A 26154-nucleotide genomic window follows, 5' to 3' on the forward strand; every position below is an offset into this window, starting at 1 on the left:
CTGGATCCCACCCGACTGGCCTGGGCCTAGGCTCGCAAGTAGACATTCATTCCATCTGCACTGGACTTTCTCTACTACCCTGGGTAGTCACGGTGCTCAGGCAGGGCGCATGCTGTGTCTCCCCCCTGCATTGCAGGGTGATTGCCTACGCCTCGCTGCTTCTGCTGCTGCCTTTTGCCTTTCCGGCCAGCCATAAGAGCCAGGTACCCAGCAAAAGAGACATATCAGGTCAGCCTCGCCCGTGTCTCTCTAACCTTGTCCGGCCGCCATATCTTCGACATCGACGACTGGACCTCGACCACAGACCACGGCCCCGCGGACCACGGGACACGGCACGGCATCGTACGGCACAGAACCGACCAGGACAGCACTACTTTGCTCCCGGAGGCGGACGGACCACAGCGCCAGGAAGACCTAGGAAAGCTTTTTTTCTACGACCTGGGGCCAGCCAGGCGCAGGTAGCAAGCAGGGGTCCAACCGCAACTCTGTGTAACCAAATCTCGGCTCATGCTTCTGCATTTGCCCAGGTCACTGCAGCCGTTTCTCTAGGCCTCTCAACTCTCCTCCGACAGCACCCTCATCAGACGCGCGCTTGCTCGCCTGCTCGCGCCTACCTGTCCCACTGACCCAGGGGGCGCATTCTCTCTAGTCGACTTCGTTTCTCAAGCCCCTCGCCAATCACTCGTTCTTATTCGGCGGCCTCGTTTTGGGGGCATTACGGCAATTACATGTCGTGCCGGTTCCTTCTTCTCTCTGTGCCCCTTCGCCTGCCGGCCAACGTCTTTCGCCTTCTCTGAGGGAGCTGCCTTGCACTTCTGCCTGTGATATCGACACCCTTCTCCCACTGCGGGCCTCAACCCCACCGTCTCTCCTTTCACCTGAAATGTCGCTCGTTCGTTGTGTTCACACATAGGTTTTGCATGATGGATGCCTTCACTGAGGACGAGAAGGTACACCCTCCTGAGTCCCGGTCCCCTGCCCTGCCGCCGTGTCTAATATTGTTTTGAGCAGCGCTTTGTGCTCGCAGAATACATCAAGGCCAGCCAGGTTGAGACTGGTCAGCTTGTCGAGTTTATCAGTGAGTCCGCCCCTCCTGATCTAGCTCTCAGCTTTGTTCTTGATGTGCGACAATGCTAATAACGTCGACCGCCAGAAACGTACAACCTGCAAGCTGACTGGTTTGCAATGCAACTACCTGGAGGTGAGCAGGTCGGTTTTGAATCCTAGTCGTGGTATTTGACCCTGACCATCTCTGCCACAGGTCGAAACATGCACCAGTGCATGCGCGCGGCATCGCAACTGCTGGATAGAGAATTACAACTACCCAGTCTGCCAAATCTGAAGAGAAAGTCTGTGAGCGACTTCAGCGAACACGTACCCAAACGAGTGGCTTCAATGACTCCCATACAATATCAACCGCGACAGCCTCCTCCCCTTCCTCAGCCGCAGCCTCCAGCTCAGACTCAGCCGCAGTTGCCCCAGCTTCACCAGCCCGTCGCAACCTCGCGCGCTATTCAGCCGCGACCTTCCTCGGATCCCAAACAGCCGGCAGTGGAGGGATACGGTGTTTTTCAGTCTAAATCTCCTTCTAATGGCTACGGTGTCTTTCAGTCGAATCCCACCGTGCGGAAGCGAGGCAGACCCTCCAAGGCGGAGAAAGAAGCGCAAGCCCGAGCAAATTCCGTTAATTACCCGACGAGCACGCCAGTTCCCATCAGCCCGAAGCCAGCAATATCGCCAGCTACAGGCACACCAGTCGCTGGTCATGCAAGTTCGAGGACAGCATATCACACTGCCACGCGGCCCGCAGATTCGAGGTCTACAGGTGGAGGAAGCATCGGGGCTGCTGGAGAGATGGCACGCGTCCTTCCCAGACCCTACATAGAACAAGCGAAATCGGAGAAATCACCGTCAATCGGCAACCTTGTCACCCCAGACCCGACGAGAGAGCCACACGATGGGCCTTCCACATCCGTGGTGGGACCTGCAGTACGCGACCCGCCGCCAGTGACGAACTCAGCATAGTCCGTGGGATATGTGGCTGTGGTCCCGACATGGATTCCGATTGCAGCGCCACTCGGGCACTGTTGGCAGGGATATGACACAGGAATACGAAGAGGCCGTGACCGACTGTTGCCAGGTTGGCAAAGGACTGCGTACGGTTCTTCCTTGAGATCATCCTCAGAACTTGGAAGGTTCCTTCTCGACTTCCCGCGATCGACCGCCTACCTTGTCCCCACAGCTTTGTGGCTGGAATTGCCAGCACATATCTCCGAGGTCCTCATATCGTACTGTCTTCACTCTTCCTATCGACTTAGACTATATACCCTTGGAGTTGCTCTGTCTCTTTGGACTCCTTCAATTCTGGAAACGGCTTCAGTCTTTCTCCACTCACCACCTGAGAGTGGGCGTGCTTTCATTGAGCCGCCGGGTCGGCTTCAATCTAGTGTGTTTGAAGGGGAGGGGGGGACATACGAAAGGCTGTACTAGTGTGCAGCAATTATTTGCATTCTTGGAGTCATGACTATTGGAGCAAGATAGGTCACTTGGAGGCAGACAATCGTTGTCGCATTTGCAGTTGTCATTTCAGGGCGGGGACGGGGATTCAACATGGGCAAAGTGGAGTTTCTGTATCTGAACATGGGTTGGAGGTGTTGAACGGGTGTTGTTTCCATTTTGGCGCATGGACTCGGCGGGTGGGCACTTGTATGATTTTGTGCGTTTCTGCAACACAGAACATTCCGAGGAATGGGACGGGACCTACAGGCAGCACCGGTCTTTCTGGTATCCAGGCTTGCCAGGGGCAGGACTCAGGGCCACGCAAAGCTGTTGTTTCGATAAGAACGGGAATTACGGTCGGGCTTCTCAAGACTTGCACAAGAATGACAGAACCTCACGGAAATGGCCGACCAGCTCCTACGTATGTGTGTCCACCGACAAGAGTGTGTGAACTGGAGAATATGGCAGAGCGGGAATCCAGTCCTCGCCTGCACAGACATGTCACGATGAGTCCAATGTTCGCCGGCGCTTGCTCTGCTAATTCTCAAGCCGAGACAAAGTATACCCATCAAGTGTTGACTTTAGTGAGAAGGACCCTTTTGTGGCCTGTCAGGAAGTGTCGTGATAGGCCCGGAGACTAAAAAGGCCTTGTTTCGCGGTCAGCAGCACTTCCAGTGAGGCGATTCGCCAGCCGTTCGTTGTCGGGCATAAGGATGGTGTGGTCGCATGCAGCGAATGGGACTCAAGGACGGCTCATTCCATACTAGTAGTGTCACATGTGCAGTACTCGTATGAAAATTCCTTTGATTTTCGAGTTGTTGTTCGCTTGCGAACTTTGCAATACTCGGGCATTACATGTGTCTTTGGCTGCACTAGGATCTGAGGAGGGTGTTCTGTGCAAGTGCATGGCACCATCGGCAATGTCTAGCCCTCATGCTGGATTAAGGAACAGTACGTAAATGCTGCCTGCTCCCAAAAGGCATGAGTTAAAAAGACTCATAGACGAGTCCGCTTTATCGCAAACTGGGACGTGTCTGTCCCGGCCCTGCTTCCTCCCCAACTCCCGCCCGTTGGCATCTTCGACGGAGATAGCTGTCGCAGGATATTTACAAACGCTCCCTTCGGCCCTAGACCGTTTCCGTATAGATGACCTCCTGTTGGATAGCCTCTTATAGGATAACCCGCTGTGGGACAATCTCCTGTGGAACAAGCTGCTGTGGGATAACCCCACACGGGATAACCTGCTATGGGATAACCTCCTATGGGATAACCTCCTCAAGGTAATCTGTTTTGGGATAAACTCGTTTATGGTAACTTCCTATGGGGGATTTTTTTATGAGATAATCTCATGTGGGATAGCTTTGTATAAGATAACCTCCTGTGGGATCCTCATCTGCAGGACACTCTTCTATGGGATACCCTTTTGTGGGATAACTTCTTGCAGGGACGCTTCATGTGCAGTTTCTGCGGGTGAAGAACCTCTTGGGATAACCTACGGAATGACCTTCAATGTTCTATTGGGTAGTAGCTTTCAGGAACGAGTTTTCAAATATTCCAAAACACTCCTCAGACGCCACAGGATGGGCGAGCGCCTTTGCGTGAATAAGCTTTGATTCCTCACTTTCATAGGCATTGAATAAGCGCCGTGACGAAGCTTCGGGATCCCTGCAACGTCCCCTCCTCGACGGCTCGGCCCAGCGGCGACCGACCGTTTCCACGCCTGACCATCCGCGCATTCGGCGTAACAATGCATCGAGACGCCTCCATCAAGAGTGTAATTTGGCTCGCTTAATCGTTATTTCCCCATTTTCTTCCAGGAGCCTAGTTGACCCAACCCCGAAAAGGCTGCTGGGCTCATGTTAGACATGCCAGGGCCACAAAAAAGCGAGCATGCTTGGCTCTTGATTGCTGGGAATACCGCGTCCTCGGTAACTCCTCCGAGAGGCGATGTAACTGAGGAACCATCATGCTGATCATCAGACTCTGTCATGGTAATTAAAGATTGCACCATTTGGCCATGTCTTTATGGTTATATACAATGGTGCGCCTCTTCTTGAGGTTGCGACCAGCTCAGAGTGCCTACCGTCCAGGCATATCCATCTGTCGTCTACGCCAACAACCGCTTTGATCGCGGAGTCTGGTGGGCATGATGCGGCCGCTCCTCTTCATCACCACCCTTTTGGGTTGGGTATCTAGCGTTGTTTCCACCGACGATGGTCTGACGGATCTTGTGTCCTGGGACTCCTACAGTCTCTCAGTCAACGGTACAAGAGCATTTATCAACTCTGCGGAGTTCCATTACCAGCGGTTGCCCGTGCCGGAGCTCTGGCTGGACATCTTTCACCGATTCAAGGCAAACGGTTTCAACACCGTGAGCATATACTTCTTCTGGTCTTACCACTCTCCTTCCAAGGGAGTCTTCGACTTCGAAAGCCCAGGGAAGGATATCCAACAGCTATTTGATTACGCAAAGGAAGCAGGCCTCTGGGTCATTGCCCGTGCCGGGTAAGTACGATACTGCACCTGCTGCGATGCCACCATCTCCATACCTCCAAGAGCCTCCCAGAAACCTTCAAGCCGAGCCCCATAATATGTAACTAACATGCAGAAGACCTTACTGTAATGCTGAGACAAATGGAGGCGGTTTGGCTCTGTGGGGCTCTGACGGCAGTATGGGTAACCTAAGGACAAGCGATGAGGCCTACCATCAGGCTTGGACTCCCTGGCTGCAGAAGATTGGGTCAATAATCGCGGCCAACCAAATCACCAACGGTGGTCCCGTGATCCTCAACCAGGTCGAGAATGAACTCACGGAGTCAGTCCATTCGGCGGATAATACCTTGGTCATATACATGGAACAGCTCAAGACAGCTTTCCGCGACGCCGGCATTGTCGTCCCTTTCACACATAATGAGAAGGGTATGAGGGGCCAATCATGGAGCACGGACTATCAGGATGTTGGAGGGGCTGTCAATGTCTATGGCCTCGACAGTTATCCCGGAGGTCAATCTTGCACAAATCCCTTAACCGGATTCAAGGTCGTGCGGACATACTACCAATGTAAGCTGAAAGATAACGGCCTTCTTCTTTACCACCAGAGGGTTAAGGCTAACTGTTTCGTCAGGGTTCCAGAATTACAGCTATACCCAGCCCGAGTATATGCCAGAATTCCAAGGAGGATGGTTCAGCGCTTGGGGGAGTGGCTCCTTCTACGACACATGTACTTCTGAGCACGACCCAGCCTTCCCAGATGTCTAGTATGTTCGAAGCAACCTGTAGACCCTCACGTCTGCTCAATCAGGCCTGTCCAAGGCAATTTATGTCGCTAACAGCCTTTTGTAGCTATAAGAATAACATTGGCCAAAGGGTTACGCTACAGAACTTCTACATGACATATGGTGGCACGAATTGGGGGCATTCAGCGGCACCAGTCGTATATACTAGTTACGACTACAGGTCAGTATATCCACTTTCTATATTGGTATACTGCGTATTAATCCAAATACCACAGTGCTCCGCTCCGGGAGACTCGCCAACAATGGGACAAGCTGTTCCAGACGAAGCTGGTGAACCTTTTCGCAAGCTCCTCTCCAGATCTTCTTAAGACGGAAATGGTGGGCAATGGAACTGGATATCAAGTAAGTGCAGTTTGGTCTCTAAGCACTCGACACGGGACTGATCCGAAACAGGTATCATCAAGCTCTATTTTTACTTGGGTTCTGGGGAATCCAGACACTGGTGCCACTTTCACTGTTGCTCAGCAGAGCAGTACACAATCTACTGCGAATGTGACGTTTTCGGCTACATTGAACACGAGCTCCGGAGCAGTCACTGTGCCAAATCTCTCGTTGCTTGGCAGACAGAGCCGTATCTTTGTCACAGATTATGCCTTCGGTGGCCATACCCTGCTATATTCCTCGGCTGATGTCGCAACCTGGGCCACATTTGAAGACGCCGACGCTATAGTATTCTACCTCAAGGAGGGACAGACTGGCCAATTCGCCTTCAAGGGCGAGCCAGGCCTCACTTACGATGTGCACGGGAGCTCTGCTCTCAGCTCTTCCAACAGCACAACAGGCGGTCAGACTTTCACGTACGTCCAAGGTTCAGGGGCAACCTTTGTTAAGTTCTCTAACAACGTACTGGTATATCTCCTGGACCAACCAACCGCATGGACGTTCTGGGCACCATCAACAATCCCCGAGGTATACCGCTCCCCCGGCCAGAAGGCGTTCGTCCTAGGACCATACCTCGTCAGAAGCGCATCGATTAGCGATGGCGCCCTTCACATATCGGGCGACAACGATGTGGCAACGACGTTGGAGGCTTTTGTCGGTGCAACCCCTATCACGAGTATCGTTTGGAACGGTCAAGAGCTTAGCACAAGCCAGACGGCCTATGGTACATATACTGCAGATATCCCAGGCACAGAAGCACGCTCAGTATCACTGCCTTCTCTGGACTCGTGGACCTCGGCGGACTCTCTTCCAGAAGCGCAAGCCGACTTTGATGATTCCGCCTGGGCCATCTGCAACAAGACCTCCACCCAATCCCCCATCAAGCCGTACACGCTTCCCGTCCTCTTCTCATCTGACTACGGGTATTATCCCGGCGCGAAGCTATACCGTGGCTACTTCTTAGGGTCCAACTTCACATCCGTAAACATTAGTGCGAGTGGTGGCCTAGCTTTTGGCTGGAACGCCTGGCTGAACGGCATCCTTATCGGCGGCGACCCGGGCAATGCCTCGCTCACAACCACGACTCAAGTCCTCGACCTTCCGCTGTCCGCGCTCCAGAAGAGCAACGGTACCAACGTCTTGACAGTCGTTGTAGACTACCACGGACACGACCAGACATCGACCGCCAAGGGTGTCGAAAATCCAAGAGGCATCCTCGGCGCGCAGCTGCTGCCAGGCACGACGACTACCGACACCGGTTTCACACTCTGGAAGATCCAGGGCAACGCTGGTGGCAGCGCAAACATTGATGCCGTCCGTGGGCCGATGAATGAAGGCGGCCTATACGGCGAGCGACTAGGCTGGCATCTGCCAGGCTTCTCGCCTGTGTCGTCATACCCCCCCTCACTCGGCGGGTGGGATGCCTCGACGCCGTTCGATGGGCTAAGCACCTCAGGTATTCGCTTCTACATCTCTAACTTCACATTGGACATCGAGGACGACCTTGACGCACCCCTCGGCTTGTCTTTCTCCTCGCCTGCCGGGACTGTCGCGAGGGTTATGTTCTGGATAAACGGATACCAATACGGCAAATATGAGCCTCATATCGGCCCACAGACTGTGTTCCCCGTGCCGCCTGGCATCATCAACAACCAGGGGTCCAACACCATCGCGGTCAGCATCTGGGCACAGACAGACGATGGCGCGCGCCTCGATGAAGTCAAGCTCGTCAACTACGGTCTGTACCAGACAGACTATGGGTTCTCGAGGGATTGGAGTGCGTTGCAGCCCGGGTGGGCGGACAGGAGTGAGTATGTATGAGTAACACATGAGGCACTGTATATAACAAACAGCCTTTGGGGCTTGGAAAATACACATAATCTGGTACTTGGAATTGCTGCAAAAGTGCGAAAGCCAATCAATCAGTCACAGTATTATACGATGTACCATACATTGGGGTCGGAATATCAGTAAGAAACCGACAATCGGCGCGACTCCCACAGGAGGTTATCCTACTACTATTGAAGCTTATTCTACAGGAGGTTAATCCACAGGAGGTTAATCCATAGTAGGTTGATCCACAGGAGGTTATCCCACAGTAGGTTATCCCACAGTAGGAGGAGGTTATCCCACAGTAGGTTATTCCACGGGATGAGGCTATCCCACAGGTTATTCCAAGGAGGTTATCCCATAGGAAATTATTCCCCAACAAGTCAATCCATGACAGGTTGTCCCATAGCAGGTCATCGCATAGCAGGTTATCCCACAGAGTCTCCTGAAGGAGAACGTCTCACCCGACTGCCCACGAGATAATCCACGGCTTATCACACAGCAAGTGCCCAGTATCAGAGAGAGGAGTGTCAGCTAAGAAGAGCAAGCAGACCAGCAGGGCATGGATGGCTGTTATGGTTGCCAATCAATGCAGCTGCTGCGTGACTTGGCTGGGTACATCCCGTCCAGCTTGAAGCATTGAGTTTTGGGAAAGTCGGATAGGCTCGAGTACATCATTCAATACTGGACTGCTAATCATGGTGTGGGCCAATCCTGTCATGGTTGATTGGAGCGGGGTGCCGGACAAGACTGAGCCTTTTCCCAACCATACTTTTGACACATTCTGCAGTGATTCTGCATATGCAGTGCAGTGCATCTGCAGCAGGCCCCGCGTCATCAGCTTTTTACTCGAAGCCTGAAGTTGAGATGAGAACAGGTCCTGGAAATCAAGACAAGCAAAGAAAATTCCCGCAGAAGGTGCATTGTGAGGGGAAGAGGAAAAAAAAAAGTTGACCTGCATGCAGCCAGCCCCGCCAGTAAAATGACACAATTCAGATATTATGATGTATTTACAGTGTCAGGCCTCACAGTATAGAGCCCACAGACAGTGTACTATGTATGTATACGAACCGCTAAAAACAAGGCATTGTTCGTTCGGTATATGCCGGACTTAATTCCCGCATCTCAACGGCAGCTCACTACAGCGTCTACCCGGAGAACCGGCTGTGGATCGTGTCAGAGGCAGGCGGTTGAGATGGCGACCGGCGATGTTGCCACTACTTGATCGAGCCGACAACTTTGTTGAGTCAGCCCCAGCTTTCGTCCCTCCATGTCGCCTCACCACAATCCTGCGGTGCAACGGACTGCACAGAAGATGCGCACATACATTACGCAGCACATGCAGATATGTGCATGTATGCATTCTGGTACCACGGTACACATGCATATACCGTACCGCATCGTGGTGTACCTGCAGCTTGTCTCTCCACCTCTCCGCCTCCCCCCTCCCTCCGCCCTGTCATGCAGGTACGAGAACGAAAACGGTTCGCTGACTCGCTGAGATCGAGGGGGCCATCCGGCTGGCTCATCTATCAAGGTTCACCTCACCCGCCTTGACAGTCCACTCTTGTCACTATGACATCAAATCTCCATTCGGTAGAGCGCAGTACTCTTGCCCAACCCTTCAGATTCTCTACGACGGTGCAGACGGCGAGGCCACGCCAGGCGGGAGTGGAGCCTGTACAGCACAGCAGTCACAGCTCTTCGTATTCTAATCAATCTGTGTGTGCACGCCGTGGTTGGCACGCCAGCACGCTCACAGGCACACTGGGGATGGATACCGTGCTGGCACAACTGGGTCCCACGAGGGAGCCGTTGCGTCCCGCCAGCCCGCCTCACGATCCAGAGTCAGTTCCGACTGCCTTCCGGCCCGGCAGCTCCATTGCTGACGACATTCCAATCGCCGCAAGTCCTTGATCCCGGCCCAGTGCAGAAGCTGCCCCGCCTCGCAAGAGCAGGAGTTGAACCTAAAGAGCACTGGCAGTCCGGCACCAGGCCCAACTTGGCCAGTGCAGTCTTCCCAAGCGAGAGCACCGCTCAGGCAGCCAATGGGCACAACACGTCGCGCAGCGCTGTCCCTGGTGCCAATGTGTGCCTGCCTGCGTTCCCTGATGACGGAGCTGGTGTGCCTGGGAAACCGGTGTCAGGGGCTGGCGAAACCCTCACAACCACCCACAGGGTGTGGAAATGACATATATTAGCACTGACTTAACCATAAACCGGTTCAGTTGTCAATTGATTGTTCCCTGCCAGCCGTTTGGGCCTAGAACGGGGAAACTTTCTTAGCCTCATGGCACGCTCAGGGACAAGGTTCACTCGCTTCACAAAGGAACGGCCAGTGACCAGCCAAGAGCCGTCGAAATGACAGCTCTGAGGACTCGAGCAGATAACCCTACCTCCTACAATTTCTCGAGCTCCTGAGGTTCAGCCCGAGGTGGTAGATCGCCTGTCTTGTATCTACACGATGTTTCCTCGGGCAGGCCCGGCCGAAATATGTTGTAACCCCTCGCTCCTCTCAGGCGCAGGCTCAGGCACAATTGTCATGGACCCGCGGCGACCGACATTACCATGACTTCGCCTGGGCCATTGAAGGATGCCGAGCCCCAGAAACCACGTTTTGACGCGGTAATTGTCTTTCCGCCTGTGCACGCGACGGACGGCACTGAGAGGCTGTAACGAGAAAGGATCCTCGTCTCCCGGATCCCGTGGGGGGAGGTCAAGATTACCGAAGCACTCCCACAGATCCAACGACTTGACAAATGACAGGTGGGGGCACCAATCCAAATCGGTCACCTTCTCTTTAGTCATCGATCGTTCAACATCACTAAATTGAGTGCCTGCAACAAATCTCGCGTGTCCGGCTTGCATGAATGACCATGCTGGGGCCCCCTGGCCGGACGAGCCCTTATAGTGAAATCTCGGGCCTGTGCAGACGAATCTCCTGGCCGGACAAGGCTTGCGAGCCCCAGGGCCAGACAACACAGAGTCAATTGCGCTGCTGATTGCGCCCGACGACGCAAAAATTGCCAGAAGCTCTGTGTCCACTGGCTCTCGTCAGTGCTCTCCAGCGTGCCCCAGAGCTTTGGCCGCCGGGGACAGATCCGCACCTGGTTGACGCTCCTAGTCGAGAAGCGTTGAAACAAGGCCAGCCAGGGTGGAGTGCTACCTCGAGCATGGATTGAGGTTGGAAGACTTTTTCCCGCCCACAGCAACCCAGCCCAACTGGCCCAACAACAGTGAGGTGAAGTGAAGCGGGCACGCACAGAGGGCGGCTGTACCTGCATATGGCTAGGTGCCATGCATCGAGATAGATCACGATGCCAGACAACCGAGCAATCTGCCTCGAGCAAGATGCCGTGCTTGTAACTTGTCACCACAACGCCGGTCTGCGCATGCACAGAGACATGCCTCGCATAGCATACGGCAGTCTCAAAGAGCAATTCGCTTCGACCAGTGTCGTTTTCGGTTTGCCGGCCGTGCTAAGACACAACAACAGCATCGCTGATTGGGCTGGCCGTCGTTTGCGTCAATGCATTTGTTTACTAAACCCCGGGGGCGAACAGCTTCCCTCTCCTGTTTAGCGACCTGAAAACAACGGCATCGTCAATAACATCGGGTCTTAACACGCTACTGTCACATGGGTCTCCCAGACACCGAGGTGAACCAGAATGTGCGAACTGCACAAGAAAAAGGTTGCCGTAAAGCTAAACTCCAAGGTCACATACCGCGCGGTCATCCAAGTCAGTCCACTTTGCAGCACCGTACCTTGTTGTGCAGGGGACGAGCGGTCTGCTCGCCTGCCCTGGAGCCTCCTCAAATCTTCTCAGTTGCCATCGTTCACTGGCAGGCGATGCACAGTTCCACTGCTCCTGTGCTCCTAATATCGCACCACATGCGAGGGTCGCACGCGATGGCTTGTCAGGGTACCTCTTCCCAGGTCAAGGGTCACCATGCGTCAAGAACAATCAAGGAAGACAAGATTGACAGACAGGCTCAGCAATAAAGCTGGTGAAAGCTCTTTGGCTCTCGGCCACCTCCATCCATTTTCAAGGGCCGGGACGTCCACACTCGGTCGCTGCTATTGTACTTTGCTGCCCCCCTCCCTCAGGAGGATCATTGTGCAACCAACAATATCGCTTCCAACGCAGGACTTTTGATATCCACCATATTCTGGAGCACCAACGTCGACGGAGTCGGCACCGCAGGCCTGCTCAGGGACACTATATCATCATCTATATTGGGCCTCAGGCGGGGTTTTATAAATTCTCGACGCGAAGGAGGGCGAGATTGGTCAGGCAAAGGAGAAGCAAGTCTCTGTCTGACTCTGATGAGAGCGAGCAGCAACGGGCCAATACGGAGAATTCCCACATGCTTGGCGACAGCCACCACGCGAAACCCAGGCCCACCCGACTTGCCTAGCCCTGGAAGGCTCGGCTGCCCCACCGGGACCCTTGTCGTTGCTGCACAACAAAGAACGGACATTTTCAGCTGGATCCCTGATCCACACGCGACAGAACGCGTCCTTCCCCGGTGCTGCCGTTGCACTGGGCCAACCCGGCATCCAGAGCCCAGCTCCCGCGAAGACCCATATACAGTCCCCATCTCACCCCCTCGTCATCTCCTCACAACTTTGTTTTGGCTCCTCTCCTCTTTGGATTCCTTGCAAATAGTGTGCGGTTCTACCAAAACCCCTTCCGTCCCGAACTTTTGGTCTGGTCCTGCGACCTCAGAGACGCGGACTCTCACGCGGCCCATTGTCGAGACCCGGTTCACCCTGAGGCGAGAACCTTGTTTCCTACTCATCCCATACATATCTTTCATCTTGGGCCTGTGCTACTTCTTTGCACCAGTACCCGTCTCTTTGTTGAGTTTGATTCGATCCTCACTCACTCCTTGGTGGCCTCACCCCACCCAGTTGAGGGAACATCTTTGAACGGAGTCGACCTCGACCTATTTCTTACGCTCTGGAGAGGTTTTATTCACTGTTAGTCCGAGAAACCGGTGATGAACTCGGCTCGGCTGCCATATCCACACCATCTCGTCACGTTGATCAAACGCCGGAAAAATATTACACACACCTGCCAACATCCTCCCGCTTCTTCGCTTCGGTGCCGTCATCGCCAATCTCGACGTCCCACAATAGCAGGTCCACTGAACTGCCTGGTCAGTTTCTAGAACCTGGTCGGCGTGCGTTGGTCTCGCGCCTGCCCTTTGGCATCCCGGCTCGCCGGCTCCACCAAATTCATTTCCGACCTGTTTCCTTCGGCACCCACGGCGCACCCTTACCCACCGGCGCCGAGGGGACGATCTTCAGGGGGACGATCTTGGTCCTATTCTGGAACTTAGGGGCGCAGCTCTCGCTGACGGAATAATAAGAACAAGCTGGGCTCTTGTTCTCGGGGCTCCGCCTGGCTTTGTTTGGTTTTGGCTTCTGTGAGGCCGATCGACCTTCGTCCACTCGTTTACCTATTTTGCGGCAGGATCTACGGATCACCACACTCGTTCTCGCCAACTCGCCACCTCGGCCCGTCGCGTGTGTCTCACAGCCCGGGCACCACCAGACTGTCTCAGACCCTGGTACGCACAAAAATTCGTCATTTCTGACGTATGAATTCAGAACCAAGATCAACGTTATGAGCATGTCTCGCCCATTAGCCTCAGCCGTGCTTGGGGCTGTCGCTGTGACAGCCTCGTTGATCTTGTTGATCCTCCAGATCATCCTCGCATTGCCTCGTTCGAACCCCACATCGTCAACCCGAATCACGGCAATAATATCGTCCGTACTAGAGTCGGCGGTGCTGGCCCTATTGTCGTGGATTCTCATCATCTCTAACAAGAAGAACACCTCAAGAACAGTCAACGGGTTGTGGTTTGGTTCCTGTGTCGTTCTTTGCGTTGTCGCAGCTGCTCTGACAGTCGCAACACTCATCTGCCTGTCCGGCAGTAAAGTACTCGGAAACAACACACTGGGATTCCTCGGTGGAGCCGCCGCACTGCTGGTGTTATCTTTCGTCGCGCAGCTACTTTTCCTGGTAGTTCGCTTTGTCAACGATCGCTCGCAAGAGGACCATCCCTCAGACTCGCCCAGCATGTTGGAAATTGGCCGGCGTTCACCTACGACCCGGGTGAAGACCGTGCCATATAGCAGCACGAGCCCGGCCGAGCCCGCCACCCGAAATGTGTCCATCGATTCCAAGAGCCCTCCATCGTCCAGCGGCGGGTTCTCCGCCACCGGAACAATCTCGTCAGTGGCCTCGTCGTTAACAAACGTCGTGCGCCCGATCTCGTCAAAGACCCGCTTGTTGTCTAGCAGCCGGAGCCTCCGCAGTCAAAGAAGCCAACGCAGCCAACGCAGCCGCCGAGCTCCATCCCTTGAATCAATTACATCCATCGGCTCCGGGGAACGAGGGCTTGGAGAGAGTTTCGACTCGTGGGATACTTCGTCTGTGGACCCACAGAACAGACAGACGGTGCTTGAATCGTCGTCGCCTGCCACACCTGGCCGATTCCTGGAGACTATTCCGGCCAGTCCCACCACCAGTCGGAGCCCGAGCCCCGGGACCCCACTGGATCTCGAGCCTCCTCGCCTCAGGAGACGCAGCCGCAGCTTCAGCCCAGCATCCACGCGTACTCAACCCCCGCAGCCGCCACAGCGTGCCTTTACTCAACAGGCTTCGGCTAGCGAGTCGCACATTCACCCGCTATTCCGCTCGGACTCACCAACTCCGCCACCCCTGGCGAGTCCTGGCACGGTGGTAATAGCAGCACCACAAGCCGGCTTCCTCATTTCCGACCGGCAATCTATCCGAAGCTTGAGCCGAATGCGAAGCGACAGCTTGCCTGTGGCCTCAAGCCCGCTGACGAGAACGGGCTCGTTTGACACCTTCGGCGAGGCGAACAAGAGCTTCAGCATGGCCAGCGATGGAAGCAAGTCAGAGGACTCCGGAGACGCGGGCGAGGCGCCAGAGAGGAACGTCACGCCGCCTATCCCTGATTACATCCTCAACGCCGGATCAAGTACGAGCCTGCACACGTACCAGACTCGGAAGACGCAGAGCAGGGAGGGCCCGTCCGGACCGGGGCTGGCAGCTCTTGAAGGTGTCGGGTGGTAAACCCACCCGCCCTGACTGCTGTAATTTCCGGCACCTATCATTACGTGTCTTACTGACACAACTTTCCTTAACATAATGTTTCAATGGGCTGGCTCTTTAGACGGCCCCGGTGTAGTTTTGGGCCCACCGACAGGGGAGTGGGAAAGCAAAAAAGAGTACATATGGGTTTTTGGGGCAGGCTGAAGGGTCTGCCTGGCTGGGGAACCTTGGGAGGTGGTGGGATATACAAAACATCTTGATACCATATTTCCTTTCAACTTCTTTTAGCGAGGCGTTTATACACCTTTCAGACGAGACAATGTCTGGAGGAGCTTGGGCGGCGCAGAGGAGGCAGGGGAGAGAAGGGGGAGAGAGGACAGGGAGAGTGTGTGTGGGTGGGTGGAAGGGGAGAGGAGAGAGAGGGTGGGAGAGGAGTGTGACGAGTAGATGTGATCACTATCCCTGGCGATTGAAGCAGTCAGGAGCTTGAGGCTCAGCTGCTGTGACAAGCTAGAAGAGCAAAAAACAAACAATTATCAACAATTGAAGATAGGAACGTTTGGTGTACACACCCATATCATGCGACCCTGCTAATATTGCTAATAACACCGGCAAAAGCTGCTCTCCAAGGCGGGGCAAGGCAACAGCAGGGGTAGGACTTTGGCAAGCTTGAATAAAAGACTATATTGGGACGAAAACTTGGGACCAGCAGCTTTGGAAACAGCAGAGCATGGCCAGACACTTTTGGTTTTGATAGCTGGTCTATGTCTAATTGTACTCCCCTCAGTGGCCAGGTAGAGCTTGTAGGGTGGCGGATACCTGGTAACCTAGATCCCATACCTTAGGCAGACCTCAAGGCATCCATGAGCCGCGCTAGCCTGCCCCACACTGGCTAACCTTTGCTGCCAGCCGCCGGCGCTGCCTCCCTCACTCACATTGCTCAGCCAAGCCCCACCCACAGCATATCAGTGACTGACGGCTGTCGACTTGGACGGACCCCAACTCGACCTCAACCTTGACCTCGACATCATCCGTCCATCCACCTCCCCTTCCCAACCTTGAACTCTCGCCCGCCCAGTACGACCTGCATTTCTGGGCCTTCTTTCATCACCAGACATCACCGCACACCCTCCAGAGAGAGCAGTCTACACCTGCACTACTCTTGCCCACCATGAAGGTCACTTTCAAGGTGCGTCAGATCCCAAGCGCTGGGAGCTCTAGCTTTGCGCTTTGCTTTGCTGTGCCTTGCCTTGCGAATCGGCACGCCGCAACCTCAACCATCTCCTCGTCTCGATCCAATTACAGAGTTTCTGCAGGCAATTTGCGCTAATACCGTTGCCTCCACATTAGGACTTGAAGCAGCAGAAGTTCGTCATCGAATGCGAGCCCTCTGACCTGGTATGCCCGCCCTCTTCCTCCGGGTCGCCTCCTCCGCCTCTGCGGCCATGGCTACCCTCATGTCGATACGGACGAGCTCGAGCGAAACTGACTTTTGAATTGTCTAGATCTCTTCTGTCAAGCAAAAGATCTCGGAGGAGAAGGGATGGGAGCCCAAGCTGCAGAAGTTGATCCACGCCGGTTTGTGAAATCTGATTCAGCATCTCTGGCGCAAGGACCTAGCTGACCAAGCGCTAGGCAAGATATTGAAGGATGAGGATACCGTTGAGTCTTACAAGATCGAGGAGAAGGGGTTTGTCGTCTGCGTTGTGAACAAGGTAAAATCCACCAATCGTCAACTTTTGCCACACACTCTTGCCATGCCGGGTCGCTAATAAACCACAGCCCAAAGCTGAGCCCAAGCCCGCTGCCGCAGCTTCTTCTTCTTCTTCCAACGTCCCCGCGACTCCCGCTCCGGCTGCTCAATCTTCCACACCAGCGCCACCGGCCGCCCCGGCCGCCACGAGTTCAGCCCCCGCTGCAGCCGCTCCCGCGACGCCCACTCCTGCGGCACGGAGCTCTGAGGCCTCCTACAACGATCCCAACGCCTTGGCTTTGGGCGGTCAGCGTGCCGAAGCCATTGCGAACATGGAGGCGATGGGCTTTGAGCGATCCCAAATCGATGCCGCCATGCGCGCCGCTTTTAACAACCCAGATCGCGCTGTCGAGTACCTTTTGACGGTGAGCATAACAATTGCGGCGACCAAGTAGTAAATACATGTGGCTGACGTGATATCAGGGAATTCCGGAGAACCTACAGCAAGAGCAGCAGCCCGCACAACCCGCACAGCCTGCCGCGCCCTCTGCCCCTGCCGCAGCACCGGCTGCTGGAGGTGGTGATGACAGCGTGAATTTGTTCGACCTAGCCGCACAACAGGGACGTGGTGGTCCTGGTGGAGCTGGTGCTCGCGGGGCTGGTGCGGGTGCTGGAGTGGGAGCCGCCGCTGCTGCCGCCGCCGCTGCCGCTGGCGGGCAAGGACTCGGCAACTTGGATTTCTTGCGACACAACCCTCAGTTCCAGCAGCTTCGCCAAGTTGTCCAACAGCAACCTCAGATGCTAGAGCCTATCCTGCAACAACTGGGCGCTAGCAACCCCCAGCTCGCCCACTTGATCTCCCAGCACCCCGATCAATTCCTCAGCTTGTTGGGTGAGGACGGTGATGACGATGCTCCCTTGCCTCCTGGAGCTCAGGCTATTGCCGTGACTGAGGAGGAGCGGGACGCCATTGAGCGAGTGCGTATTCTGCGTATTTCCCTCTATCTTTACAGTCCGTGCTAACAGGAGACAGCTTTGCCGCCTGGGCTTCGACCGCGACCAGGCCATCCAGGCCTACTTCGCCTGTGACAAGAACGAGGAGCTCGCTGCCAACTTTCTGTTTGACCAGCCTGACGATGAGGAGCCCCCTAATGCTCAGTAAGCGGCCAAAATGGTTTGGCGAACTGCACGACCCGGGATCGGCTCTTTGAATGAGGCAATAAGCTGGGGTTATCTGGGTGCCTATGACTTTGGAAGCTTTGCGAGCTGGTAGGAGAGGATCAGCAACTGGGCCCCCAAGTTGCCGTTTGGGAGACAGAACTCTCTAGAAGACGGGAGAAGCAGTCTGGTGATGATGGGAACGACCCCAATACATGTTGCCACCGACGCGACTGCTTGTTTGCAGTGACCACTACAGAATGCAAGTCTTCGATGATTTGCTCAACGCCCTCGAATCGTTAGTACACCATGTGGGACAGTCCCGCACGCATGAAGCAGTCGACAGACATGCGGCACGGATGAGGGAAGCTATGATCAAGGAATTTTTGGTAGTCGGCGGAAATAAAATAACGGAAGACTCAGATCATTTGAATTCCGGGGCAGTTAATCCCTTATGTCTAAAGGCTTAGCAAGCCTTAATACAGATGTAAAAGTACGATACTTGATGACTATCGGTCACCTTTTCCCACGCCCTGAGGCTCTAAGCCCGTTCTTGCATAGTAATAAACATTGACGTGTGCCAACCATCCGCGCCGACCCCATGTCTCAACAACAAACAAACGCAAGCCTTTTTGATCGACGCCAACCAAAGAGAAGTGACGAGAAAGCGGGGTATCAAACAGTCCGCGTTGTATGCACGCATGTACGCCATGAAACAAAGGAAAAAGAATCCAAGGCCAAACGAGGCTTGTCCACTCAGCCACCGATGCCGCCCGCAAACACCTGCGTCGCCTTGCGGCCTCTGCCCGCTCCGCGCGTCCTGCCCCGAGTGGGCGCGGCAGAGGGCAGGTCCGTCTCGTCGATGACGTCTGGGTCGGTGCCGACCCCGTACTGGGCGCCAGCGTGCAGGTCCGCACCGCCCGCGGGGTTGTTCGCACCGCCGAAAGGGTCGTTGCCGACGTTGTCGATGTGCTGCTGCTGCTCGTCGAGTCCGCGGGAGGCCTTGTCGCCCTTCTTCCTGCCGAAGAGCTCGTCCTTCTTCCTGCGGTTCGAGGCGGCCTCCTCCTCCTCCTGCCTCCGCGTCTCGGCCTCCTGCTCCGCCTTGAGGCGGGCCAGCTCGTCGGTGATGGCCTTGGAGTCCTCAAGCGCGTCGGCGCCATCGACGGCCTCAAGGTCCATCGGGACGTCCTTCTCTCCGATGATGCACCTGTTGACGGCGACGGGGTTGGCCCTCTCCTCGCGGTTGAACTTGAGCTTGACTTGCCGGCGGTTCTTGGCGCCGCCGAACATCTTGGAGATCATGTTGAAGTCCGTGCCGAACATGCGCAGCCCGTGGTAGAACTTGATCGTCTCGGCGTCCGTCCAGAAGTTGCCTTGCGGCTGCCGCCTCATGTACGTCCGCTGCGTCACTGGTGTTGTGAAGTCGTCTTCCTCCTGCTCGAGCACCACGCCACGCGCCTGGTCTGCGGCCGCGTGCCTATCATACTGCATAGAAGCCTCGTTGATCCGGATGTGCCCATCCACTATTTCGAGCTGTGGGACCGAGTCACCGGGCGCCTCCTCTACTATCAGCCGTGGCAGCGCCGGCGCGGGCTTCTTGGCGCTGTCGGAAGCTGGCGTCCCAGACTCTGATGTGGTCTCGTCCGGCATCTCCTCGCCTGGCGGTAGCTTGCCCAGCTTGATGAGCCGCTGGTGGGCGCGCTTCTTCCGGATCCTCTCGCGCAGCTCGTCGTACTTGCTGAACTTGGCGCCTATCCTCAGGTCTCTGGTCAGCTCGCTCATGACCATCTGCTCATGGTCGACCTTTTGCTGCTCAGCATCCTCGGGCGTCACGGATCGCTGCCGTCGGGCCTTTTTGGTCCTCTCCGTCTCTTCTCCTTCAGTCTCGGTAGGAGTCGGTCCATTTTCTCCATCCCCATCCTCAGCGTTGCCAACCGGGCCTGCTATCTTCTTTTTCCTTGGCGCCCTCTTCTTGGGTGCCACAGCTTCGCCGTTCTCGGCATCGCTCGCTTGGGTTGCACTTTCCTCGCCATTTGTAACAGCTTTCTTTTTCCGTGGCGCTCTCTTCTTTTTGGGCGGACCCACGGTCTCTGTGCCAGTATCTGCCTCGCTCTCTGCTGTTGCAGCAGTTGCTTTTCGTTTCCTAGATTGCCTTGCCGCTGGTTTTCTGGTCTTGGCCGTGGAGGTCGTCGAGGACCCTTCGCCGTTGTCAACGGATGGTGCCGCCGATGTGCTTGCAGATGGTGTCAAACCGACGTCTGGAGTGGGTACAGGAGATGGCACGGTGAGCTCGGCGGCAGATTTGGCCTTCTTTGCGGGTGTGGATCGAGCTGGCTTGAGCGCGGAAGGGCCTCCTTTGCGGGGGGTGGTCTTGGGCTTCGTCGCCGTCGCTGTGTCTCCTTGCGCAGTAGTGGGCCTTGAGGCTTCCACCGACTCTTGTGTAGGAGCAGTGTCGTCATCCGGCTGTCTGGGGGTGGCCGAAGAGATCGTGCCCGGCCGAGTCAAAGGCTCCGGATGGGACGTGTCGCTGGCAGCGGGGTGCGTATTGTCGCCGGTGGTGGGGATAGCAGAAGCCCGGGCCTCGGCTACAAGAGGACCCTTCGTCGCGGCTGCGTCGCGTCTGGCTTCAGGGCTCCTAGTTCTTCGGGTGCGCGTCGTACTAGCAGGCGGCTCGCTAGATGGTGAGGGTATCTCGGACAATGTGTTCGACAAAGTGGGTTGGCTCGGCGGCTCAAGTCTTGACTCGACGATAGTAGGTGAACTGGCAGCGTCGCGAAGGGCATCAGGACCAGTTTCCTGAGCAGGTGACGTTCCCGTCGGTGTGTCCGTAGCAGCAACAGCATTTACGGCCGGTGCGGTCGTGGCAGGGGCAGGTCGTCTCCTCGCGATCGGTGCCTTGGGCTTGAAGGCACCCGCGCCTTTCTTCAGCATCGAACTCATCCCGCGATCCTGTTTTTAGCCTCCGTCGTGCAGGCTTCTCTGTGCGCTTGTTCCGGGTGGCTGCCTCGTCATTGCAGTCAGACAGGTACTCGAAGAGGTAGAGCACCGTGGAAGCCAAGTCGGCAGAGGTCGCGGAAGTCTCGAAGTCGGCAGTGCAGATTGAGATCGAGAAATGCAAGTGGACGGCGGTGATAGACTGACAGTAACTTTTAGTGGGATGCGGTAAGCTCGCCCTCGATTGGTACTAGCCCCCCTCTTCCCCTAGCGCCATTCCGACACGGCTCTGCACCTGCAACAGATGGGACTACTGGCGCTTGGTGACTCGTGAAAACTCCATCTTTAATCAATGTCCTCAACTTCCACCCTTGCACTACCACCACCTGCTCATCCACGCTCCCTTTGATGACCATCACAACCACTGCTCGACCCAGGGCAATACCTGGCTCTAGGATCCATCTGGAGTCCATGCCTTCTTCATCATCACTAAACACCTGATTTTCAGCAGCGCGCCCTTCTTTAGCCTGCAGCCTGCTCACCGACGTCTCTCATGCCTGTTGCCACTTCTCCCTCGGCCATTCTCCCTTCTCCCCTCGTCAAGATGGAGGACAGGAAGAGACCTGCCATCAGCACTGCCGATGACCTTGCTCCTCCCAGCAAACGCCATCAGGTCAATGGCAGCAGCAAGTCTCGTGATGACGCCCTCGACATGAAGGACGAGGCTTGGATTGAGGTGAGTGATGTTGGTCTCTGTTCATCCATCACAACAACACCAACGCCCTCCCCGCATCATCGTGGTCAAAGCAAACCCTCTTCAAACACACAGCACAACACCACAAACAGGGTCGGAGGCTCTGATATCTCGGTGTCTGTCTCTCAGGGTTCAACATACCGTGAGGAATTGCCCACTCGTTCAGTGCTAATGCATGGCTTGCTGGCTGCAGCATGCCGAGCGCTCAGGTTCTCAAATGCCCTTCAACCATCCGCTGGCATCCTCTCCCACTCCATCCTGAATGGTCGTTACACTACCCATCCGCTCGACGTTTTCGAAGGGATACATGCTGACTGTTGGGTTCTCAGGCATTTCAAAAAGATGCAATATATCGCCAGATGCTCGAGTACAAGAGAGAGAAAACACAACTAGAGGCCCGTCTCGAGGAGCTTGGGAAGCAGTATGAATACTATGACGCACATTTGAGAACCATCGATGCGTGGTGGCTTCAGGTAAGATGCGCGTTCGAGCCCCGCATGTTTTGGGCTTAGCTGACATATTGAAGCTGTTGCAAGAGGTTGAGCTGGTCGCCGAAGGCACATTTACGGACAAATTCGAAACTCACGGTAAGCTTACATACTTCACTCCATCCTCCACGGCCCTCGTAACTGGAATGTCTCGCAGATTTGTCACCGTCGATCGGATTGGGCTCCCAAGATGGCCAGCTTTTCCAGAAACACCTGGCTGAGAACGGCAAGGCAATCAAGTCAATACTCGAAACTCTTTTCAATCGGCTGGCCACACATCGGGGCGACGTTAAGCCCGAGATTGCTGAAATGGAGTCCAAGATCAAGTCTCTTTTGGCCGAGCAGAAGGAGTACAAGGTGCAGTTGGAAAGCCTCGCCCATAAGAAGGAAGAGCTTTCAGCAAACCTTGATGCGGCCATGCTGCGCGTTGTCAAAGCCGAGAAGAAATTAGATCGCGCCAAGAGTGCACAAGTTCAGAAGCTGGAGCAGCAGGCTCTTGCTTCTTCGACAAGTCGGAGCGCCCCCGCCGCGGCAGAAAACGGCGACGACAATGGTGACAGCAACGGTCATGACGAAAACTTGCACATGAAATACCAGGAGGCTGTCGCTGCGTTGGCTAAGCAAAAGGAGCAGTTGGAATCAGCAATTTCCGAGATCAAGGCCCTGAAGGATGAGAACTCAACATTGAAAATTAAACGCGAGAGCGTTACGGATGAAGAGTTCGTGCGAACGGACGTCTTCAAAGCTTTCAAATCTCAGAACGAGGATCTCATCAAACGAGTCAACGATCTGGAGGCCACCAACAAGCAGCTTCGCCTTGAGGCTGAGAAATTGCAGGCTGAAAGGACGTCTTTCCGAAGTCAGCTAGAACGCGAGGCACAGAACGTTACGGCAGATCTTGAGGAGCAGATTCAGATCAGGGAAACAGATCTCACTCGTGTTCGATCGCAGAGAGACGAACTTCTGGCTGACAAGGGCATCCGTCAGGCCCAGCAGGAGCAGGAACGAACATCCCTAGAGAATATCAAGGAATTAGTTGGCGCCAAGGAGGACCGGATTGCAGCACTGGAAATGGAGCTTGAACGACTTCGCCCGAGCTCGGATGCGCCCGCGTCCGATACTCGCCCCGACCTCGATTCGATCACCGCGGAGGAGCTGCGAGAGAGATTTTTGAAGTTGGAGAAGGATTTCCAGTCGATCAATCAGGAACTGCCATCTATGGAGAAGGCATACAAGCGTTCCATGGGCATTTCCAAAAAGAAGGTCATGGACCAGCATTTGGTGGAGGAGCGGATGGCGGTTCTCATACAGGAGAAGAGCAAGGCCGATCAAAAATATTTTGCGGCTCGCAAAGATGCGGATATACGCAACAACGAGATCAGGACCCTTCGGCAGCAGAACGGCAAGAGCTCCGAAATCATTGCGGCACTCAAGGAACACGATACACAGGCGCGCACACTGATCAGCAATCTGGAGAAGCAACTCACGGATCTGAAGCAGTCTAATGTGGCCATTCTTGAGGAGAGTCGTGGTCTCAAGATTTCGAGCGCCGATGCCATCCGACGGTCCGACAGCGTTAAGTCGCAAATCACAGAGCTACAGAATTTGGTCAAAGCCAAGGATGTGGTGGCAGTCGCGGAGAAAGAAAAGGCGAACAGCCACGAGACCGAGGCTGAGAGGCTCAAGGTGCGACTGGAGCATGCTGAGAAGGACCTAGAGACATGGAAAAAGAAGGCCTTCGGCAAGTCCTCGAGCGAGCTTAACGATCTCAGAGTAAGTGAACGCCGTTTAATGTTTTACTGGATCAATAACTAACCTGTGTTCAAGCAAATTGCTCTATGTTCAATCTGCCAACTGAACCCCAAGAACTCCATGCTCAGGACCTGCAACCACATCTTCTGCAAAGAATGTGCGGAGGCACGTCTCACTAATCGGATGAGAAAATGCCCGAACTGCAGCAAGCCATATGACCGGCCAGATATCGTGCCTATCTACCTGACCTGAGCAAGAAGAGAATGGCGTTCGCATGGATACTCCACGGACTTTGCTGTGGCTTTCTGATTCGAGGTTTCGCTGTACATTTGAGACCAGCTCGAGTAACGCGCGTTGTTTGGATTGAGGGGCCCTGTTGTACAGAAGGAGACAATACCCAGGAGGAATCCAGGAGGAATCAGGCGGAGCAGGAACGACGAGGCGTTCTGAGTCGGAAACCTACTGTTCAGGGTACGTAGATGGATATCGGACGGCGAGATCCTGCTAGATGCTCTCAGGCCCTCGCGGTTTGCATGTCGCCATGCATTTGCACATAGACTAATTGATAAGGTCACCTCACGTCGGCACTCTTAAACATGGTCGCTGTAGATCTGTGTCTCGATTTTGAGCCCGTGACATTACGCATCCAGGCACCGACGGTCAGGATGCCCAGCTCTGGTAATGACAACTTGTGAAGCTCATTGACGACATGCATGAGTGACCTAACGTCGACTGGTCGAGCCGAAACCCGTGCTTTCGTGACGAGAACTGCTCACGCCGGAACCGCTACTCGACCCTGACGAGCCGGACCTCGACGGGCCCGCTCCTCCACTGCCCCAAGTGCTTCCATAATTGCTTCCCCCGTAACCCGCTCCATTCCGGCGAGTGTCGTTGTTCCTACCCATCCTTCCCGCGCCGTACGCCGCTGCTGCACCCGCTGCAGCACCTCCGGCTGCGCTCCAGAAATCCGGCCGCCAACCCTGCTGTGCAGTACTTCCACGCTGTGTACTGCTTCCTCCCGAGGACCTGGGCTTGCTCCTGTAGTTATTGTTGTTCGTGCCCGGGTAAGGCGGCGGTGGGTCGTCGTTCCCAAAATCGCCACCGCCGCCGCCACCTCCTCCTCCCCCTCCTCCCCCTCCTCCCCAGAAGTTGCCACCGTTGTTCCGTATTGGTCGGCGCCCGTCTCCGTTGTTGCCCCTGGCGTTGATGAAGCCGTTGTAGATGATGAACGCCAGGACGGCAAAGAATATGACCCAAAAAATGTAGCCCGTCAGGCCGGCCCCGCTGCCGTCTCCTCGCCAGTCCGACCCGCCGCCGCCCAGATCGGGCCACTTCTCCTCGCCCTCGCGCGTCAGGGCCATGCGGTACTCCACGCCACAGCTGCCCTTTAGGACGTACGGGTCGTCTGGCGAGGAGTACCCTTCGCAGATCTGTCTCCTTAGTCAGTTCACGGATCCTTGGATCATGGGTTAGGCTTCCCGATAGGAGCCTGTGCCCCCAGGAGGTTAGAGGTCGCACGCACCACGTCGGTGGAACCGAGCTTTAGCTCGGTTGGGAGCGAGGCGGAACAGCTCCACTGGATGTCCTCGCTGTCGTAGCCGGAGCCCTTGTTCTCGCAGCGCATCGTGTCGATCTTGTACTTTGAGCAGATGGCGCGGGAGGACACGCACTTGAGCTGCGGGACGGCGGGGGCGCGGCGGTGGGTGGTCTCCCTGTCGGCGCGGAGGGTGAGAGATTCGACCTGGAGGGGAGGTGTGAGTAGTTGGTCATGGTGAAAATGTGCTGTCTGGCCAACATGCGTGTGGGTGTAGCAGAGCAGGGAAGCTGGACCTGGACAACTTACCTGAGAGAGCAGAATGGCATCGCGAGGCTTGCCTTTGGCCTCTGCCGAGACAGCCAGTAGGGCGAGGCCCGCCAAGAGGGTGCTGAGAGGAGCGTTCATGGCGGGATACTTAAGCCGCGTTGTCGTGATTGAGGGTTGAGCTGAAGGTATGCTCGATCCAATGACTCCCCCAAGTTCACTCGTACAGTTCTGTCGTCGAAAACAGGGGAATATTCAAAGACACAACACTGGACCCATCTGTCCTGGCTAAATTCAAGAATCACTTGGACCGAAAAGGACAGATTTCGTTTCTTTTCGCTCTTCTGCGCAGGCTGGAATCCGGACGAACGCCTCCTGAGCAGTGACGAGGCTGAAAAAGCTCCAGGCGTGTGAGTGTGACGTATGTGGGGGACCCTTGCTTGGCTGCAGCGCGCCACTTTCACAGCTCGCCAGTGA

The 26154-nt window shown here is 55.4% G+C and overlaps 7 protein-coding genes across 7 annotated transcripts; 4 read left to right on the forward strand and 3 right to left on the reverse strand.

Annotated features, from left to right (window-relative positions):
• Positions 1 to 923: 923 nt before the first annotated feature.
• J7T55_009612 (uncharacterized protein) lies at positions 924 to 2025 on the forward strand (the record flags this gene model as incomplete). Its single annotated transcript, XM_053132689.1, has 4 exons — positions 924 to 950; positions 1012 to 1078; positions 1154 to 1201; positions 1262 to 2025. 4 exons carry the CDS (start codon positions 924 to 926, stop codon positions 2023 to 2025), a joined length of 906 nt encoding a protein of 301 aa, XP_052989444.1.
• A 2620-nt stretch (positions 2026 to 4645) lies between these two features.
• Positions 4646 to 7997, forward strand: J7T55_009613 (glycosyl hydrolase family 35; the record flags this gene model as incomplete). The annotated part of the gene is made up of 6 exons (XM_053132690.1): positions 4646 to 5004; positions 5108 to 5559; positions 5624 to 5756; positions 5842 to 5955; positions 6011 to 6137; positions 6264 to 7997. The coding sequence occupies 6 exons, from the start codon at positions 4646 to 4648 to the stop codon at positions 7995 to 7997; spliced, it is 2919 nt and encodes a 972-aa protein (XP_052989445.1).
• A 4994-nt stretch (positions 7998 to 12991) lies between these two features.
• Positions 12992 to 13833, reverse strand: J7T55_009614 (uncharacterized protein; the record flags this gene model as incomplete). The annotated part of the gene is made up of 4 exons (XM_053132691.1): positions 12992 to 13025; positions 13085 to 13157; positions 13293 to 13414; positions 13592 to 13833. 4 exons carry the CDS (start codon positions 13831 to 13833, stop codon positions 12992 to 12994), a joined length of 471 nt encoding a protein of 156 aa, XP_052989446.1.
• Positions 13834 to 16268: 2435 nt separating this feature from the next.
• Positions 16269 to 17952, forward strand: J7T55_009616 (uncharacterized protein; the record flags this gene model as incomplete). Its single annotated transcript, XM_053132692.1, has 7 exons — positions 16269 to 16286; positions 16448 to 16495; positions 16603 to 16675; positions 16733 to 16812; positions 16880 to 17215; positions 17274 to 17768; positions 17824 to 17952. 7 exons carry the CDS (start codon positions 16269 to 16271, stop codon positions 17950 to 17952), a joined length of 1179 nt encoding a protein of 392 aa, XP_052989447.1.
• A 752-nt stretch (positions 17953 to 18704) lies between these two features.
• Positions 18705 to 20888, reverse strand: J7T55_009617 (uncharacterized protein; the record flags this gene model as incomplete). The annotated part of the gene is made up of 1 exon (XM_053132693.1): positions 18705 to 20888. One exon carries the CDS (start codon positions 20886 to 20888, stop codon positions 18705 to 18707), a length of 2184 nt encoding a protein of 727 aa, XP_052989448.1.
• Positions 20889 to 21486: 598 nt separating this feature from the next.
• On the forward strand, positions 21487 to 24128 carry J7T55_009618 (uncharacterized protein; the record flags this gene model as incomplete). The annotated part of the gene is made up of 5 exons (XM_053132695.1): positions 21487 to 21618; positions 21966 to 22109; positions 22163 to 22223; positions 22282 to 23897; positions 23952 to 24128. 5 exons carry the CDS (start codon positions 21487 to 21489, stop codon positions 24126 to 24128), a joined length of 2130 nt encoding a protein of 709 aa, XP_052989449.1.
• A 319-nt stretch (positions 24129 to 24447) lies between these two features.
• J7T55_009619 (uncharacterized protein) lies at positions 24448 to 25818 on the reverse strand (the record flags this gene model as incomplete). The annotated part of the gene is made up of 4 exons (XM_053132696.1): positions 24448 to 24551; positions 24604 to 25306; positions 25399 to 25617; positions 25720 to 25818. 4 exons carry the CDS (start codon positions 25816 to 25818, stop codon positions 24448 to 24450), a joined length of 1125 nt encoding a protein of 374 aa, XP_052989450.1.
• Positions 25819 to 26154: the final 336 nt, after the last annotated feature.

Source organism: Diaporthe amygdali (assembly GCF_026229845.1).
Source record: "Diaporthe amygdali strain CAA958 chromosome Unknown NODE_32_length_550834_cov_65_698784, whole genome shotgun sequence".
Taxonomy (NCBI): domain Eukaryota; kingdom Fungi; phylum Ascomycota; class Sordariomycetes; order Diaporthales; family Diaporthaceae; genus Diaporthe; species Diaporthe amygdali.